Here is a 19,418-nt window from a genome sequence, read left to right as displayed (position 1 = left end):
TGGTGGGGGATTCTATATTTTTGAGGGGGTGGGGGTAGGGGGGGTGAATGATGGGAAATAAATGATCATCCAAACGGCTGGTGCGAGATGGCAGGTCGATGCAGTTAATTTCAGGTTGAAATTGACACACTAATTACGCGCTGCAAGACTGGCGGGAGAGATTAGGAGCCCCCCCCCCGTTTTTTTTCCTTTATCAGATCCCCCCTCACCGCCCACCCCCTCCTATTTTGGCAATTAAAGGCAGGCTAAAAAAGCATTCCTGCGTGGCCTCGCGCGGGACTGGATTGGCCGTGCACGCGCGCGCTCTCGCTCGCTCGCTCGCTCGCTCTCATTGTGATGTATTAGATGCAATAAATTCTCCACCCGCGCGTGGAACAAAACACGGCTGATAATGTGCGCGGCCCAGATAAGGATTCATTATTCGCAATCATTAGCAATCCTGCAGGCCTTTTTGCCACTTGGCTCTTCATCAGCGCCCGCGATCCTGCGTGGAGGAGGCGCGTGCGCGCCGGCGTGCGCCCGCAGATAAGGGCGCGCGCACGCGCCATTGTCTCCACCGCCATCGCCAGCAGAAAGAAAGAAAAAAAAAATCAACACTAGGGTTGGAGGTCGTTCGTCATCGTTGTTTCTTTGTTTATTTACACACGAGAAATTAAATTGTATTTTATTCAAATAGATTGTATTCCATTTGAATTAATTGCGTGTATTTTTATCATATTACGTGTACATCATTCCATTTAATTCATTAGAATAACTATTAATTTCATTTCGTGTGTTAATTAACATTATAAGCTACATACGTGTGCAAATAACCTCAAATATTTAACGCACCCTCTCTCCCGAAATTAATCGTTTTTATTAGTCACATAATGTGCTTTAATTCAATGTTTTTCCTTCCTCTCCCCGTTCCCAAAATAAGCACTTGATTAATAAAGCTCGCTCGCTTGCGCGTGCGTCCCATTTTGCAATCTGCGATGCTTAATTTGGCTAAATGGAAATGACAAACTCAGATTAGAGGCCGCGCGCGTGCTAGGAAGGAGGCAAGAAGGAAAAAGAACAAGAAGAAAGGAGGAGGAGGATGGAGCCTGCGTTCGCGTTGATACAAATTGATTCGATCGCTCCTGGCCCCGAACGAAAATCACCGTCGGTCCTGCTTTGACGTGTATGCGCAAGCGAAAACCTGGCTCCTTTTTTCAATGGGCGCACGTAACAAAATAGGCATTTAGCTGACCTACGCTTTTGTGTGTGTGTGTACATGTAGATATACATATTGTGTGCGTAATATATATATATATATATATATATATATATATATATATATATATATATATATATATATATATATATATATGTATATATATATATATATATATATGTATATATATATATATATATGTATATATGTGTGTATATATATATATGTGTGTGTGTGTGTGTGTGTGTGTGTGTGTGTGTGTAATAGTCTCACGCTATATTTGAAGCAAGAAAAAATTCCACTGTAATTCAAAATATTTTGCGTATTGATTTGGAAACGTTGCTCAAAATCATATTTGCAGCTGAAATGTGTTTGGATCATTTATCTTGGCACGGTAGTGATGTTTATTTGTTCTTAAATGTCATCTTGCGATGTCAGAATCCTCAAAAGGTGAAGATGATTGAAATGTGACATTTTCTTGATTTCTGAATGCATTCAGCAACTCTCAAAATGACTCAACAGTCGTTTAGAAAGCGCGTGCGTGACGTCACATTTTGTTTGCTTGTTCGGCCCAATCGGCAATCACACCCCCCCTCACCCCCGCCATCTTCAACTTCACTTTCATGAAAGGAATAATCGAATATTTTCACGTTTTAGAAGGAGAAAAAAGTCAAAACTAAAGGCTGGAAATGAAAAATGAGAGGTTGAACAAATTAAGATTGAATTCAGAAAATATTTTTCTCTGTGTAAATAATGTTGATCATTTTTGGGGTAAATGAAAGCAACAATTGAAAATAATGACAAGAGGGAGAAAAACAGCTGTAAAATTTTGCAACAAAAACATGTAAAAATCGGAAAATAGAGCAAGAGAACAAATGATGATGGGGAAAGAACAAATCTGCTAATGATGAAAGAACTACAACTAAATTAAATAATGTCTCCAATGAAAAGTGTCAAAAGACGACGCAAAAAGTGTTGACATGCGGGCGCTCCAGACCGGAAGCGCGCGCGCGCGCGCCCGAGTCTCTCTCTCTCTCTCTCTCGCTCTCTCTCTCTTGCTCTTTTTTCGTGTGTGTGTTGGCGACCTGCGCGCGCACCGGCGGCTCACTCGCGCGCCTCATCCGAGCCCAGCAGGTCAGTGAATATTCCATCTATTCACACATTTCACGTCTTCATCAATCCGGTGACGTCATTCGCCCGTGGCTGGTCAACTTATTTTGCATGCCTTTTTTCACCACCTCCGAAAAGTGATGAAAATGTTGCGCGATATGATACGACGACTGTTGCCCTTATTCAGCGTCGGTCCAGTTGTCGGAACGTGACGACGGAAATAGCGCGCGCGAGGCAAAAAAAAATGTCTGCTTGATTTGCTTCGGATTAGGGGCGTTTTTTTTTTTTTTTTTTGCGGCTGGCGTGATTTTACCTGCGGTGCACGAGGAGGTCTTGCCGCCGCGTCCATTTTGTGCTTAGCCTGTGTCCACTCTTTGTCATACTCGAGCGACGAGCCAGCTGCAGGCCCTCTGCTCGGAAAAAAAGACAAAAACCTGCACCCTCAAAAAACACTCCAAATCGTCTGTGCATGCGCAGCCGCCTTCCGTCAAACATTCGCGTTGAAGTGGAGGCCAATTGTCATTTTCGGGGCGGTTAAAAAAAAAAAAAAAACAGTTGAAAATGAAACGATTTTTGAATCATTCGAGGAAAAAAAAAGTCTCGTTTCACGCCTCCTCCTGCTTTTTTTTCGTGGAAGCTCAACGTGTTAGTCCAATTCTTTTGATTGCATTTAGTAGAACGCGCCTATATGTTCCGTCTTCCTTTTGTCACTTTGGTTTTGAATGTTGAATTCAGATCAATACATGCTTTACATTGGAGGCCAAGACACTCGTTTAAAATTTGCAGCAAGTGGATTAACGCTATTTGACTTTCCGAAAATGAAAACGTCACAATTGTAAAAACGTCCCAATTTGCAGAGAAATTGTGAAATTAATTTCCTCAGCATGTGTCGTCATTTTGGAGTTTTTTTTTTTATTAATTGATTAATTTATTTTCCTTTGGTGGTGGTTGGGGGGGGGTCTCCGCCTGCTTAGTTTTATAGACCAAAAAGATCACACATGAATCGCGTGTGCGTGTATTTTTCACATTATCGTTTCATTGCAGGCTGCCAGCGGAATAATCCACTCGAGTCTTAAATTGTCAGACACGCGCACGCACACAAACGCGCGCGCAAATGCTAGACAATAAAACAGACGCGAGATTATAAAGTCAAGCGCCTCTTAAATCATTTTTGTTTGCGATCGAGAGGAATTGCGGATGATTTTAAAAATGACTCAAAAGTTCACATAAAAATCCTACTGCGGATGCATTTTGCTTTTCTTTTGCGTCGCCTTGTGCATCCCAACATGTTGTAGGAATGGAGATTTCAGTCTCTATTATTCGGATGATATGATTTAGGTGTGACGTCACGTCCGAACGGCACCGGCGAGCAAAGAATTAAGCACGAGACCGATGGGTCATTTCATTGGAATATTGTTGGGATCGCCTCATCCTCACTTCCGGTACCGTTGTGACGTTACGTCTCATGACACACACGCACATACAAATTGCAATTGGATTTTTACGGGCTACATAATTCCCTATTTGCATTTTCAGAAATGATCGCTTTTATTTGTCACTTTTTAGATAAAAGATGACCTTTGTGGAATTAATTTATATTCATTTACATGGAAATTGGCAATGTGGTGACGTCAGAGACAGGCATATGCCAAGTTCATGTATAATTCTTGTTTGGACTATTTTCGTAAAATACAGATATGAACCGATTCTTTTTTTGTTCCGTATTTACAATATAAAAAAATGTATCTTTAAATTCGACTCTCATAATTGAACATTGACAATAAAACTCGAGCGTTGTGATTCCTTATTAGTCGAATCATTTTTTCAATATGTGAGGATTTTATATTCGATTTTTTTGGTTTTTACGAATGCTCGCGTCGTTTTATTTTGGAGGGGAAAGGTTCTTTTGTTTATATCTTGCACGAGATCTGAGGAAGAATTTAATGTATGGTTTTTACCGCAAAATAAGGCGTTGCGCAGCGATTGCCTTAAAATTGGTGCAGAATTTGACGACATTTATCCTTTAGCGAGTTGTATTTCTACTAGTCGAACACAAAACATTTGGAGATCACAATTCTTATGTGAATGTGTTTTATCGTTAGCCAGCGTGCTGGGCCACACGTCACGCGCTTCCAAATGCGCTGAACGAACGCCAAAAATTCGAAACGGAAGAGCCGTTCTGCGGGAGTGCAGCTCTGCTTGAACTTGATCTCGTCGCGCGTGCGCGCGGGGCCTTGTCGCTTCGAGAAGTCACGTGACCAGCAGCGAAAGTACCAGCTGGAGCAGCGAAACGCGCATGCGCCCACAGTTTTAGCGCCTTTAGATTTTCTCATTGTTTTTTTGGTTTTTTTTTCGAGCTTTCTGACAAGCAAAAGTCTCCAATTCAATTAGGACAAGGCCGGCCCACACCCCCCCCCCCCCTCGCATGCATGCACGGACCCTCCTTAAGTTGCGTCGCGCCGCAGCTGTCTGCTGCACTGAGCCGCCTGGCGCCATCCGGAAAGAATGCCTTCAGTGTAGGGCAGGAAGGCGGGTAGAGAGAGAGAGAGAGAGAGAGAGAGAGAGAGAGAGAGAGAGGCAGAGAGAGAAAGAGGAGGTGGGGGAGGGAGGGAGGAGGCCCGAGTGGGTGCACCGCGCCGCTCGGGTGCGTTCCGGTCACTCTTCCGCTCGCGAACCTGTTGAGTGCACGTCACCTCGTCACCTCTCCTCTCACCCGCTCTCTCGGCAATCCCAAAGCGGACGGAGGTTTTCGGAGCCGCGCGCCTCCCTCCCTCCCTCCCTCCCTCCCTCCATGACGGACGCGCGCAGGCCTCCTTCGGTGCGAGTCGGGCGGGCCGCACGGGCCGAGCGTTGAGCGCCTCTGTCTCTGCGCGCAGGTGGGACGCCCGCCTTTGGATTTTTAGCCGACGCGAGCGAGCGAGCGAGCGAGCGGGTGGCCGCGGGAGCTACAGCCTGCATCTCTTTTCGCCTTTTCGAGCCGAGCCCCTGCCCCTGCCCCAGCCCCTGCCCCTGCCCGTTCCTGCCCGCGAAGCCACTCGGAGAAGGAGCGGGCCGGGCTCGGAACCGCCGCCATGGAAGTGAGCGCGGAGCAGCCCCGCTGGATGAGCCACGCGCACCCGCACCCGCACGCTCACCACCCGCACCCGCACCCGCACCCGGCGGCCGTACTGAACGAGCAGCATCCCGCCTCGCACCACCCGGGCCTGGCCCACTCCTACATGGACCCGAGCCAGTACCCGCTGGCCGCCGCCACCGACGATGTGGATGTACTGTTTAACATCGACGCCCAAGGCAATCACGTCTCGCCCTACTACGGCAACTCGGTGCGGGCGGTGCAGCGGTACCCGCCGCCTCCGCATAGTAAGTGCTCGCGCGCGCCCGCCGGCCGCCGCTCCGCGGGACGAGTTCGCTCATCTTTATCCACTCCTTTGGAGTAGCTACCGCGATAAAAATCGGCTAAATTTATAAGGACGTCATGACAGGCCCGTCTTATTTTTTGACGGTGATTCAACGCGTTTAAAGGTGGAGTGGTTCTGACATTTCCTGGAATAAGCCTTGACGGGGTTTGTTGAGACGGAATCATCTCGAAAGATCGTTTCCGTGTCTTCTTTTCTCTCGCCGGTCGGCAAAATGGGTCTATTCCGATAATAAATGTTATTCCGACGAAATAAATGTTAAAATGCCTCGATAAAAGTTTCGCTCCATTCGAGTGATTTTTTTAAAATTATTATTTGTAACGCGTGGATCCTGCGTTTGAAAATAACGAGAAAAAGAAAAAAAAAAAGACTTTTTGCAAGCGCCCGAACCCATGCGCCGTTCTTGTGGTTGTGCGGCCGCAGGCAGCCAGGTGTGCAGGCCGTCGCTGCTGCACGGTTCCCTGCCGTGGCTGGAGGCGGCGGGCGGCAAGGGCATCGGCGCGCACCACGGCGCGTCCCCCTGGAACCTCAGCCCCTTCCCCAAGAACCCCCTGCACCACCACGGCTCGGCGGCCGGCCTGGCCGTCTACCCCCCCGCCTCGTCGTCTTCCTCGTCGTCGTCCTCGTCGTCGTCGTCGTCCACGTCGCTGTCGCTGTCCGGGGGCCACTCCAGCCCGCACCTCTTCACCTTCCCGCCCACCCCGCCCAAGGACGCGTCCCCGGACCCGGGCCTGTCCACGCCGGGCTCCGGCGGGGGGGGGCCGCGCCCCGAGGACAAGGAGTGCGTCAAGTACCAGGTGACGCTGGCCGACAGCATGAAACTGGAGGCGGCGCACGGCCGCGCCACGGCGGCGGCGGTGGCGGCGGCGCTGGGGCCGGGCCCCCCCGGCGCCTCGGCGGCGGCGGCGGCGGCCCACCACCCCATCGCCGCTTACCCACCCTATGTCCCCGAATACGGGCCAGGCCTCTTCCCACCAAGTAGCCTGATAGGTGGGTCCTCTTCTACTTACGGTTCCAAAACAAGACCAAAAACAAGGTCGTGTTCAGGTAGGCCTCAGCTTCCCCCCTTCTCACTCTTGCTGCATCCCACACGCCGCCCAAATTGCACACCCGCCAAACGAAAGAGACCCCGAACGGCGCGCGCCGCTCATTTGATTGTGCTAATGAGATTAACATCTGGAGGATTAGTCGATGCATATCATCGGGATTATTATTAATGGGGGGGATCATGCGCACTTAAAGATGTCAGCCGCCTCCTAATCACGCCTTTTCCTCCGACGTTTTGCTCGCTCGGACGCCAAAAAAACATTTGTCTCGTCGACAAAGTGGAAGCCTGGTTTCGGCGACGGGGGCGCGCATGCACGCAAAACCAGAGCGAAAAAGAAGCGTTTTCGCTTTCGACGTGCCTGCGCCGGGACCGCGACCGATCCGCGCCACCGAAAAAGAGTTATACCGCCGTTTGTCTCGACGTCGGCGGCCGGCGAATTCCTCCACGCGCAAAAAAATCGCCTGCCTCACCGACGTCGCAGAAGCGCCGCTGCATGCCCCGTTTGCCTTTTGCAAGGAGCTGTGGGCGCGTGCACGTTGTGACCTATGGCGCGTGTCTTTGTGTCTTTGCGTGCACGCGCGCAGAGGGCCGGGAGTGCGTCAACTGCGGCGCCACGTCCACCCCGCTGTGGCGACGGGACGGTACGGGCCATTATCTGTGTAACGCCTGCGGCCTGTACCACAAGATGAACGGCCAGAACCGGCCCCTCATCAAGCCCAAGCGGCGGCTGGTACGTGCACGCGCCACGCTGGCCTCCCTTGATGACATGTGCGTCTCTCTTTCTCTGGCTTTCGCTCTCTCTCTCTCTCTCCCCCCCTCTTTCTCTCTCTCGCTCTCTCTCGCTCTCTCTCTCCCTCTCGCCTTCTCTCGCTCTCTGTCTTTCTTCTGTCTCTCTCTTCTGTCTCTTCTGTGTTTCCCTCTCCAGGAAGAAGTAGGCCTATTAGCTGCAGGAAATTGACTCGACAAGTGCAGGTCTCTGCTTTCAGATCCTAAAAAAAAAACAAACAAAAAAAAAAAACAGCTGCGCTGTGTATTATTATTATCGTTATGGTTTGAGGAACAAAAGTAACAAAAATGGCGGTGGTCTATTGGTAGTGCGTTCCAATCGGAATTTTGACATTAGGGGTGTCCAAACTGCGGGGAGGACGCGGAGTATGAAGGGCGAAAAAAGTAAACAAAAGCTCACGCTAAATTTTGCCGAAATATCGTAATTGCGATAATGGCACGTGCTTTTTTTTGTTTAGCTTTGACCAGAGAAACCTTCGATGCATAGCGCTATTAATAGTTTATTTTTTGTTTCAATTGGTATATTTGAAAATGAATTTTAAACATTATTTGATTAGCTCAAAATACATTGAGGCTGCCTATCAAATGTATTTTTGTCATTTGAATATTTTTTTGAGGGGGGGATCACAACATCACAATAATATCGATATTGTAACCTTCGACAGGCTTCTCGTCCCGCCTCCCGCAATATTATTTAACCCTAATTTTCACGTCAATAAAAGCAAGGCCAGTATAAAAAGAATCAAAATAAAATACATTTTAAAAGCTTCGTTAAATTCCAAAATAAATTGCGCTGCAGGCAAGGCCCAACAACCGTTGTCATTTTTGTCACTTGTATTACAAAAATCTGACGTTTGCCGTAAAATAAATAGAAGTCAATCAAAGCAAGCGTGTCCAATTCCAACATTGTCCTGCGCAGCTAAATTATGTTTTTCCATTCAACCTTAAATGTCATTATTGCTACGTGAGTAGGAAAGACGCAGGTTCGCGCATGCTCGAACGAAAGCAACACCAGCAAAAGAATCTGAAAAAAAAGCTTGGTTCATGTCATGTGCAGCAAAAGAAAAACAAAATCCAATGAGCAAGCATCGGCCTTTTTTTCTGAAATCAGACTAAGCAGTATTTTGTGTGTGCTTGTGGCCTGTTGCCCTTTATCTCACCGCAATAAATCCGCCCTTGAACGGCGTTCATCATAAAGAAAATATTTTGTGAAATATTCCAACAAACCATCTGAGATATTTCGCTTGTAGTTGCTTAGCGTGTCTCGTAAGACTTAACACAAGACCGCTTTGTCGTAATTGTTTCACATTAAACACAGGCCTATGTTTTTTTTTTTTTCAATAAATAGCTGGTCAAAGGTCATTTGTACTCGATACACTGGGCCTCTAAAATATAGGATGGGCTGCACATAGACCAGAGGTGTAGTTTGGACAGCCCTGATCTTACTTGACACATGACCATTTTAAAGCCATAAATATACATATATATACATGTGTGTACGTATGTCTATATTTGTAGCGCCTAAAAGCAGGAAAGGTGTGCAGGATGAGATAAGAGTCAAGCCAGATCTGCCGCGCTTGTTTTGGGAGAATATCTGCAACAACGACAAAAAAGTGGGCTCGTCATATTTGGATTGGAAGACGGACATGTGGCTTGATTGGGCCAGCCCTTGCGTCCGATTGCAAAAATTGCAGCGTGTCCTTCGCGCTCACCTGACTATTGATTTTTTTTTTTTTTTTTTTTTTTCGGAGTGGGGAGATTAGTACATCAATGTCAAGCAAGTAAATCCATCAGTGGAAGCTCCGCTGCAGCCCCCCGGAGCGAGCCCCCTCCTCTCCATGCATGCCTTTAATTAGTGCGCCTCACCAAAATACTCTCTCGCATCCAAATGTGAAGCCCGCTTTTTTTTCGAGGAGGACATTTAATCAGATTTAATGGCTGCAGCGTGTCAAGGCTGCGCTTTTATCTCAGCAAAGAGCAAATGTTTCCTCTGCACTTGTGCTATTTTTAGCCCCCCTCCCCAGCCACGCAGCGCGCTTCCATCAGCTCCTTTTGCCCCCCCCTCCCCCGTGTCGAAAGTGCACTCACCTTTTTCAGGCATGATCGTGCGTGCGAACGTCTTAATGCGCACGTGCACTTACGCTGGCTTCTTGTGCTTTTGTGCGTGCGCGTGTGCGTGCAGTCGGCGGCCAGGCGCGCGGGCACGTCTTGTGCCAACTGCCAGACGACCACCACCACGCTGTGGAGGCGGAACGCCAACGGCGACCCGGTGTGCAACGCCTGCGGACTCTACTTCAAGCTGCACAATGTAAGCTCACACTAAACAACCACGCGCAAATACAAAACAAAACAAAAAAACACGAGCACATTGCAAACTCACCTCCATGGTAAATTACACAAATATTTGATAAAAAAAACAACAACAACGAAATATTGTTTACGTTAAATAAACGCGACTCAGGAAGTGAAACACGAAAGTGCACATTGGGATTCAGCATGCTCCAATTTTGCGGTATTTTCTGTGGAGTTATACAAATATATTTTTAATCTGGGCCGATGAGCAATATTGTTCATATGAAACAATGTGATACACATTACACCAAAATGCACTCAATTCACCTAATTAAAAAAACAGGGAACATGGATGTATGTTAGTATAAGAAGTCATAAAAACTGTGAAACTGTCACCATAAAATGCGGATTGGACTACTAGCAACAAAAGCAAAATCTTCGCAAATTCTGACTTGGGGGGGATTGCACTATTGATTTGGAAATGCAGAGGAAACGTTAGCAGAATTCGTTTCTGTATTTGAATGGGTTTCCTGTTCAGAGTATTTCCCACGAATACAACAAACAAAACAATGAGACACATTTCTAAAATCTGAGCCCCCCCCCCCCCCCCCCATCAAATTACAATGTGACATTTTGTGAACACATAGCAAAACATGCACAGTATCATTTGTTCAGTATCATTGTCTTTGCCTTGGCGCCACAATTTGCATTCCTTCCCTTTGGAGATTTTATTATTCCAATTTCACGACAACATAAAAAAACATTCATAGAGTACATTCAATTTATGTAAAAAAAGAAAAACGTGTTTTAGGGACGAAGCACAATGGTTTCCAATGGTAAATAATCATCTAAATCAATAACCTAAATATATCTGCCTAATATTGACAGTAATGTTGACACACATTATATGTATTGTATTATGGGATTTTTTTTTCTCCTATTAAATTGGCATTTTTCACACAGCAGGTCCAGGATTCCCTTGGACAATGTGCAGAATGTAAATATACACCAAAAAACACGTTAAATAAACATCAAAGACAAATTGCATTTGTGCAACAATGCAAATCACAAAAAGGCCATTTTATTTATTTAGTATTTTATATATATAATATATATATATGGTCTGACATGGTCTTTTGTTATTGAACTTGCACAATGTCAGTGGCCAGCAAAATGTCCCACTTTGTAGTACAAAAATGAATAATGCACAGGAGAGTCACCTTCCTTGATTCACCCCCTCCCCCCCACTCAGCTTTGTTTTCTCCTCACGTCCCAGAGTGCTAATTGTCCCTGCAGAGCCACGGCTGATAAAGCGAATTAATGATTTTATTGGCAGCCGCTGTGAATCCGAACGCTTGTGCATATTAAAGAAGGCGCTTAATTAAAATCCCTTTAATTTTTTTTTTTTTTTTTGGTGAATTTTGCCTCTGACCACCATATTCTTCCCCGGTCATCTCTGCACATCCCCAAAGCCTGAAAGCTCCCCAGGGAGTCACAGGCAACAAAAAGCTGTCAATTTCCATCAGGTGAGAAAAAATGGGAATAACCCTAAAAAACGATAAGAAGAAGATGAAGGTGCAGGAGCGATGGGCAATATGGCATCACGCCGCTCCGCTCCTGGTAAATCGTTTTCCCGTCGCGCTTTTGGCCGGCAGGAGGTGGCAGTTCAGTCAATCATTTCCCCTGATGAAAGTCCTCTAGCGCAGCGCTAACACATATTGAGAAAACCCATTGACGGGTTGATGGAAATGAAGGCGGAAGCTCATTTGACTGGCTGATGTGGCGAGCAGTTTTCCTATTTGTCTTCATCTTCAAAGTCAGCTGGGATAGGACCAGCCCACTCATGATATTAATCAGGGGATTTAAAAAAAAAGGTTTGGATGATTCTTGATATGAATGAGCATTGAGGACAAATTCCCACAAATCTGGTGCCACAAATCACCTTTATGAGGCTTTTTTTTTGGGGGGGGGGGGGCAGCCAATTGGACGCCATCAAAGAGCGGCCGTCCGGTCCACCCGGGAAGCAGAGAAAACCAGTGAAAGTAGACAGTGAAACCACATCGGTGTCGAGGGGAGCGGGCGAGGGGGGCAGGCGGTAGTAATCACGGCGACCGCTCCGCTTTTGGAGTCAGCGAAAAAATGTTTGAGACGGACCGCGCCAGAGCCGGAGCCAGAAAGAAATCCCCGCTCCCATTTCCCCTGGAAGAAGAAACGCTCGGAAAAGATCAGGGAGCCAGTCGGCCTCATCCGCCGGCCCCCTCCCCCCCGTAATCCTGCCCGCAGCCCAAATTCCATCATCTCGCTTCTTGCCGGCTAAACCGCAGAATGGCAGGCGGGACGAGACGGCCACGCGGTCGAGGAGGACTTGGCCCGTGGCGCCGGCTGCCGGGCGGCCTCCCCGCATCCGCATCCCAGCCCTCGCTGCCCCCACCTCGCTCTCTCCATCCCTCGCCTCCTTTCTCCTGGCGCCAACCACGTTCCAAACAGCGATATACTCGCGCCGCCGAAAGCCGTTTCTGTCCCAGCCTTCGTATCCATCCATGTAACGCGCGGCGTCCCCGCTACCAAGACCGTTTAGCTAGTAGTACCGAGTTTTTCAATCAGCGCCACTACGGTAGCGTCCAACCTTACCGGTAAACCCGTTTTTGCAGTGCCAAAATGTCATTCAAGCACGTGAGGCAAGTCCATTAGCTTCATGCTAACATAGGACTAGGGTTAGCTAATCTCATAGGTGGGCTATTTTTCATACAGATGATAGTGAAAAAAAATAGTCCAGCGGGGGTCCTCGAAGGAACTTCGGGAGCTGCTCGAGATTTTAAACCAAACGTGCGAAAAGCCTTTCAAAAAGAATTCTCGAACGAACGAGTTGACCGACGGCGCCCCGAACGTACGGCGGGCGAGGCGACCTTTGGCCAGCGGCCGCTACCGCCAAACGCGGCCGCTACCGCCAAACGCGGCCGCTACCGCCAAACGCGGCCGCCATCATACTAACCTGCCCTCTCTTTGTGTCGTCCCTGTGGAGAGCAGATCAACCGACCTCTGACCATGAAGAAGGAAGGCATCCAGACGCGCAACCGCAAGATGTCCAGCAAGTCCAAGAAGAGCAAAAAGTCCCTGCAGGACGGCGGCATGGACGACTTCTCCAAGAGCCTAATGGACAAGAGCAGCTCCTTCAGCCCGGCCGCCCTCTCCCGCCACATGTCCTCCTTCCCGCCCTTCTCGCACTCGGGCCACATGCTGAGCACCCCCACGCCCATGCACCCCTCCTTCGCGCCCCACCACCCGTCCAGCATGGTAACGGCCATGGGCTAGACGCCACCTTATCCCCGCCGCTCTTCGACTGCCGGGGCGGAGGGGCAGTAACCGGACGCTTCCTACTTGTCGAAGACACGTCGCCTTGGTTCCCAAAGGCTTCTTCACTTTGAAATTTTAGCAACAGATTCTGGACATCTCGTCCCGAAGGAAGGGTTCCATTCCCGAGAGGGGTTTTAGTTCTGACAGAAGGTATGAGTCCCGAAAGAATGCGAGTTCTGCTCCTAACGGAAGGTTCAAGTCCCGGGACTCGGTCCGGAGACGGGGACCGATTCACTCCCGATACCCGCTTCGAGTCCTGGGATGAGGCCCCGGTACAAAGAGAAGGGCCCGTTCCCGTGAGTCGGGCCGGCTCCCGAGCCGAGGTTACGGTCCGGAGCGGCCGAGGGACGGCTCTGTTCTCTTCCCGAGAAAAGGTACGGGTCCCGAGAGACAGTCTGACTCCCGACGGAAGGAATTAGTTCCGAGAGGACGTCCGGTCTCGGTGAGGCTCTCTTATCCCGGTGTAGGTTTTAGCCCCAATAGTAGATTTCAGGTCTTGAAGGTACGAATGGGCGTGCCCTTTGGATAGGGTGCAGTCGGCGGGGGGCGGGGGCTGTCGGGACATCCTTGTTAACTTAGCGGTCGCATCTCTCGCCGCGCGTCACCTCCAAATTTCCAAGTGAGGAAGCCTTTGGGACTAAGGTCGAAACGGCTTCATCGACCGAGGAGTTCAGTCGCTTCCCGAACCCTTCGCGGGGACTATCGCGACCCGGGTGACCGGGAAGCTCCACGGACATCTTCGGTTGATCTTATTTTTATAAAATCAAAGCGGGCAACGGACGCGCACCGCTCGGACATTTGATTCCTCCTCACGTAAGGATCTCCATTTGTGTCCCGTCCCAAACCTCCTCGCTGGTATCACCCCTGTTTAACAGGACCTTTGTACAAATTGTATGAAATACACCGAACCGGAAAAAACGAAAGAAAAAAACAGACACTCGAAGAAGGGTACGGGAGGCGAGGACGCAGGCCGCAAGTCCATGTAAAGATAACGTTCACGCTTTTCCTTTTATTTTTGGATGTGCTTTAAGTCTCGGCCTGTTGATTTGTGTTGACACACCCACGCACGCACGCACGCACGCACACACACGCTCACAAACACACGTTGACATGCACGCACACTCCTGACAGATGATGATATGCATTGTGAAAAAAAGTTCCTGTATTTGTTATTTGTATGTAAAGAAAAAAATCAGAGTACCAAAAATACGAAAGAAACAAAGATGTAGAATTATTTCTTTATGTTATGCAGACTGAATGGTTGTAAAAATTTAATAATAATAATAATAATAATCACTAGTGTAAAATACCGCCGGCTGCATTTTCGGTTGTTTTTGTTTGGTAAAGCCGACCTTACCGAGTCCCTCCCTCTCCCTCCTTCCCTTGTTTCGAAATAATAAAACTAGTTTAATCTCTGTTGACATGTTAAGGTTGTGATCCCGAGCCGTCCTTCTTTGCGTGACGGGAAAACCCTCCACGGGAAGCGCGCGTGTAAACATTCCCGAATCAAACGGCGCCCGCTCGGCCGCTCGGGTGGGGTCGGGGGGGGGATGTTTGTTCCCCCTCGCCGTCTGAGGGGAGAACCCCCCCCGCCCCCCCCAACGGTCGTCCGACTGGTTAGCACACCTGCAGACGCTCGGGTCTTCCGTAAAGCCGACCTGCGTTTTTAGGATCGTGGGAGGAAAGGACCCGGAGGCGGGGTCGGTATCTCCTCGGCCGGTCGCCCGGCGCGTACCGAGCACGTAGAGAGGAATGAGTAGCGTGCCCGTGGGCTAGCTCTTTGCCGTCATTTGTTGGGGAGCCGCGTGACCAATGAGGAGATCTGCCGCTGTTTTTAGTGGCGAGTTCAAGGGGAGGATGGGAACGGGAATTGTGTGTATAGAGGGATCGAGGGGCGGATTTGCCCCGCGCCGGGACCCCGCGGCCTCCGTCTGACCCCGACCGCTCGGTGCTTCGACTCGGCGCGATCCCGCTGGTTTTGTTGTCCTTCCGTTTTTGCCGGGTTCACCCGTGCCTACAAAGGCGTCGTCGGGTTCACCCGGCAAAAATGTTCCATTCCTTAAAGGTTTAAGTCATGACGGAAGGCGCCAGTCTCAAGGGCAAGTTTGCGGCTAACGAAAGGTTCTTGCTCCTTCCAGGAAATACTCGTCCCGAGATGTTTTAGTCCTGACTGTGTGAGGACCCTATATGAGATCTGAGTCTGAGAGAAGGATTTAGCCTAAAAAAATATTGCGGCCCCTTTCTGTTTGTCAAAATATCTTAACAGAGGACAATTGTCAGCTCAAACGATGATACCGCTTTGGTATCATGTCCAATTAACTTTGGACAACAGTCTACGGGAACTCCAGTCAAATGCGCCGGGATTCGCCGACGACATTTGCGTACTACGATTTAAATAGAGCGCATGAGGATGATTTCCAGTGACAGACGATGGTGGAGATTAAAGATAATTCATGGATTACATTTTTTTTCCATCCGTTTGGGAAAAGACCTCGAGGCTGAAGCACCGCGGCATTGCGGGAGTTCCCCCACTTGCCAGGGACGCTCAAACCAAAAAAGAAAGAAAAATCGCTGCGATGTGTGACGTCCCATTGTCTTTGTAACAATCGTAAATTTCAACCGTAATCTCCCGTCACAACAAGGAAGATAAAAGATAATTATCTCTTTTAGCGACGTGCCCCCGGGGTTTCTTGGACGGCCTCGCCGATGACGAGCCTAAACCCTCCTCATAAACTCGCACGCACACGCGGCGCGCGTGGCGTATTCATGAAAACCAACCATTTGATGCGCAAACCAGACTTTAGGTGCTAAGGATGCAGCTCACGGGGGTTTACATCAAAGGGGGCTTGCGATAAAACACTAGTTAGCCGATTTAAATGTAGATCAAATATTCTTTTAAGAAAAAAAAAACTACGCAATCTTTGATATGCCTTTGAGCAAGACCACCAAACAAGTTTACCAGCATGTGCTTTGTGTCAGCAGTTGTTCATGTAAGCACAGTTGATTTCAATATGATCCAGCTCTTTTGCATTTCATTCAATAAACACCGAACTACCTTCATGGGTTGAAAAATAACCCATATTAATAATAATAATAATTTGTTATCGGGTGACGCGATTGTCAAAAGAGCTCACAAAGTTCAGTCGAAGTGAGATCTAGTTAGCTAACCCTAACATGACCGAGCCCTGGCTCCGAGGCCAGCGGGCCGGGAGGTCGGGCTCGGCTTGTTGGCGCTCTAAGTCAACACGGCCGCGCGTGATTGCGTTTGGTGGCCACGTTTCATCAGGAAGCGAACGTGAGAGCCATCAAGCCGGTGAGCGATGGCGCGTTTGCCTTGCCGCAAAAGACTCGCTGGCCCCGGGTTGTTGACGCGCGCCATTGTCTCGGCCGTCCACCAATCGGATGTCGGCCAGCGCGGTCCGATGGCCTGTCGGCGCACGCGCGCTCCGGGAAGTTCTCGAAGCACAATGGGTCCGCTCGGCGGGCGCAAAAAAAACAAAACCCCCCAAACATTTTCTACATGAGAGCACAGGGTTTCACGACGGTGTAGGGATCCAAACTCAATCCTACCGTTCTTTGTGCTATTTTTTTCTTCCGCCGCCCTTCCTCGCTTCCTTCATCCTCCCTCCCTTCCTTCCTGCTTCCTTGCTTCCCTCTTTTCATTTGATGCTGCTGCTTTCCGCAATTTCGCAAATTGAAAAAAAATCCTCTTTTCTGGCCCGATCCGATCGACGAGTCATCGATGCTCGTGACTGGACTAGAAATGAACTTTTTGCCACCGACGCCGGTTGTTCTCGACTCAACTTGCCCGCCGTGAAATGCGTTGCGACTTGCCGCCGTCTTGGACAGGAGCGCTTTGCTCGGAATGTTGCCTCCAACGAGGGCAGATGATTCGGCGAAAGCAAAGTTAGCCCAACGGGAACACGAGGGGGGTTGCAGCGCTTTGCTAGCTACCCTCATCTCAGCCCACGTCACCTTGCCGGGACCGAAGCGTTTTCGCCGGAGGTGACCGACGGCTGAGTTAAGAACCGCCGTGGTTTGGCTCGGATCGAAATCGCATCTGTCTTCCGGCTTACCGTTTGGCCTCGAGGGACCGAAAGTGAGACGGCATTCACAAACGGGAAGAAAAGTCCAGATTTATTCGCAATAAAAGAAAAAGCAACCTTGATCTAAGCGCTCTGACTCAGCCTACCTGAAGTCGTGGCCCAAACGTCTATGCTTTACAAATGTGTGCAAAGAAAAGAGGAATGTGAGAAATAATTGGCCTTCGCTGCGCGTTGTTGCCCCGAGCCACGTCGGCTCCTTCGCTTTTTATTATTTTTATGAACATCATCACCAGCTGTCAATCTTGCGCTCGTGGTGCTAATGAGCTACCCTGGCGCTAACCACATTTATGTACACAATGCCTACACATATATATATGTGTATATATATGTATATATACAGTACATGCTCTCATGCCAGTCACTTAATTTTCTCACACATTTCAGAGAATTCCACGTTCCTGAAGACTGAGCCGTAAAAGAAAGCCGGAGCGAGGAGGGAATGTGTGAGAGCGGCTGGCCTGACGGGCCCGCCGTTTGTATTGCGCGTCCTTGCGTAAGCAGGTAAAGCTCAGTTGAAAAGCGGGAATGCGGCGGCTGTCAACACGGCAGGCAAACGAGACGGCGTGTTTACGCGAAGGCCCGTCGATCGGCAGCCGGCAAGCAGGAAGTGCGAGGGAGGCAGCAGGTGCCTCGCTCCAACGGCGGGCCCTGTATGTGGACAAACTGGTTGGGGGGGCGGCGTAGGCCAAGCAGTTCCCTGAAAAAGAAGTTGCAATCGCAGAAGCCCCAACGGCCTGCTAAATGGCCCCCCCCCCACTCCCACTTCATTTCGATTCATCCAGAAAATGTCAATCGTCGCCGTCCTTGCTTTTTTTCTTCATCCTTTTCACGACCAAATCCGAGTTGAGACTAAAACAAATCAAATCAGCTTTTTCAGAATGACCTCTTTGTTGCAATCGCAATTCTGCCCCGAACATACATGGACGTGGGTTACTCTCTTACGAAAGCCTTTTTAGCCATCTGGAGGAAGAGGAAAAAAGTGAGCAGCATGACTAGGCAGAAACATTGTCAAGTTAAAGTTAATTGGCCTATTTCTTTTTTCAAATATAATGAAGCATGTCACTCAAAACAACTCAGCCCTGTTACTATCTGCCAATATCTTTTAATTATATGCATTTGCCAAGTTTGTTCTTTACAAATGATCATAGCGGCTAACACAGCTCCAAGAACTCTCTGAAAAACTGATTTGCATCCCAACAGCTCTCACAGTCATATTCGCGTTCAATTAGTATTGTAATAAAATTGAACCTAATTGCCAAAAACGCGGTCAGCAGTATTTTTGACAACATTTGTCACGGTAAGTCAAAGCCTAATCAGCGGCAAGCCTGGTTAATCTGCGCAAATGCAATGATTTGAAATCCGGATGTTTAACGAGTAAAGAAACAAATAGGAATGTCGATAAAAGTATTCCTCTTGATTAAAAGCGGTTGTTGACGTCAAAACACGCGTACAGCGCCGTGTTTTTAGACCAAACGTCTTTGGCGGTCTCTACGTTTACGTTGTTGACATTTTGGGGGATGGGGATCGTCGGAGATCTGAAAAGGTTTACTTTCACAAAACTGTTATTGATTAAATTGTCCTCATTGCAGGAATGACCCTGAAGCCACTGCTTGGCCTTGCCTTGTTGCCCCCGCGGGGATAAAAAGTAACGGGGGGAGGGATCGGCGCCTCCATTGTGTCGGCATAGTCACCGACTGGCTCAGTCACTCTCGGCTGCTCGGCCATATCGGCGCAAAGCGGCTACCTCTTTCAGTCCCGCTCCTTTTCGCTTCGCGCAAAGTCGACCCATTTAGCAGCTTACGCGCAAAAGTTGACATTTTGTTTTATTTGCTGGCAACCGGGACAAATCCAAAAAGTTGTTTGGCAGCAGGAAGTGGTCTTTGTGTAAAGTCAGCTTAACTGTTGTTCTCCCCGGGCCCGCCGGAGGCAGGGAGAGGCGCAGCCCAACGTCACGCGGGGGGGGGGGTGGGGGCGGCGCTGCCTGGGGGCAGGTGAGCCAAAGGGCGCTCGAAGATGAAGGCGGGGACTCGGGTGACCAGTTTTACCTGGAAACGCCCGGAGCCGGTCCGGACACGCCGCGGCGAGCGCGCCGGCGGCCCCGGGGCCAGGAC

At 49.1% G+C, this 19,418-nt stretch overlaps 1 protein-coding gene across 7 annotated transcripts; it reads left to right on the top strand.

Annotated features, from left to right (window-relative positions):
* The first annotated feature begins 2,244 nt into the window (after positions 1–2,244).
* Positions 2,245–14,630, top strand: gata3 (GATA binding protein 3). 7 transcript variants are annotated; one of them, XM_088406248.1, is made up of 6 exons: positions 2,245–2,329; positions 5,182–5,665; positions 6,145–6,768; positions 7,354–7,499; positions 9,738–9,863; positions 12,875–14,630. In XM_088406248.1, exons 2-6 carry the CDS (start codon positions 5,377–5,379, stop codon positions 13,157–13,159), a joined length of 1,470 nt encoding a protein of 489 aa, XP_088262374.1. In that variant the 5' UTR covers positions 2,245–2,329; positions 5,182–5,376; the 3' UTR covers positions 13,160–14,630. The 7 variants fall into 7 exon arrangements, with proteins under 7 accessions (XP_088262374.1, XP_088262380.1, XP_088262378.1 ...); XM_088406252.1 differs by lacking the exon at positions 2,245–2,329 and adding an exon at positions 7,695–7,741 and having other exon boundaries at positions 4,792–5,665; positions 6,145–6,711; positions 7,354–7,410; XM_088406249.1 differs by lacking the exon at positions 2,245–2,329 and adding an exon at positions 7,695–7,741 and having other exon boundaries at positions 4,792–5,665; positions 7,354–7,410.
* Positions 14,631–19,418: the final 4,788 nt, after the last annotated feature.

Source organism: Hippichthys cyanospilos, chromosome 22, assembly GCF_059441005.1.
Source record: "Hippichthys cyanospilos isolate Australia breed blue-spotted pipefish chromosome 22, RoL_Hcya_1.0, whole genome shotgun sequence".
NCBI classification, from domain to species: Eukaryota; Metazoa; Chordata; class Actinopteri; order Syngnathiformes; family Syngnathidae; genus Hippichthys; species Hippichthys cyanospilos.
This window is presented reverse-complemented; position numbering and strand designations above follow the sequence as displayed.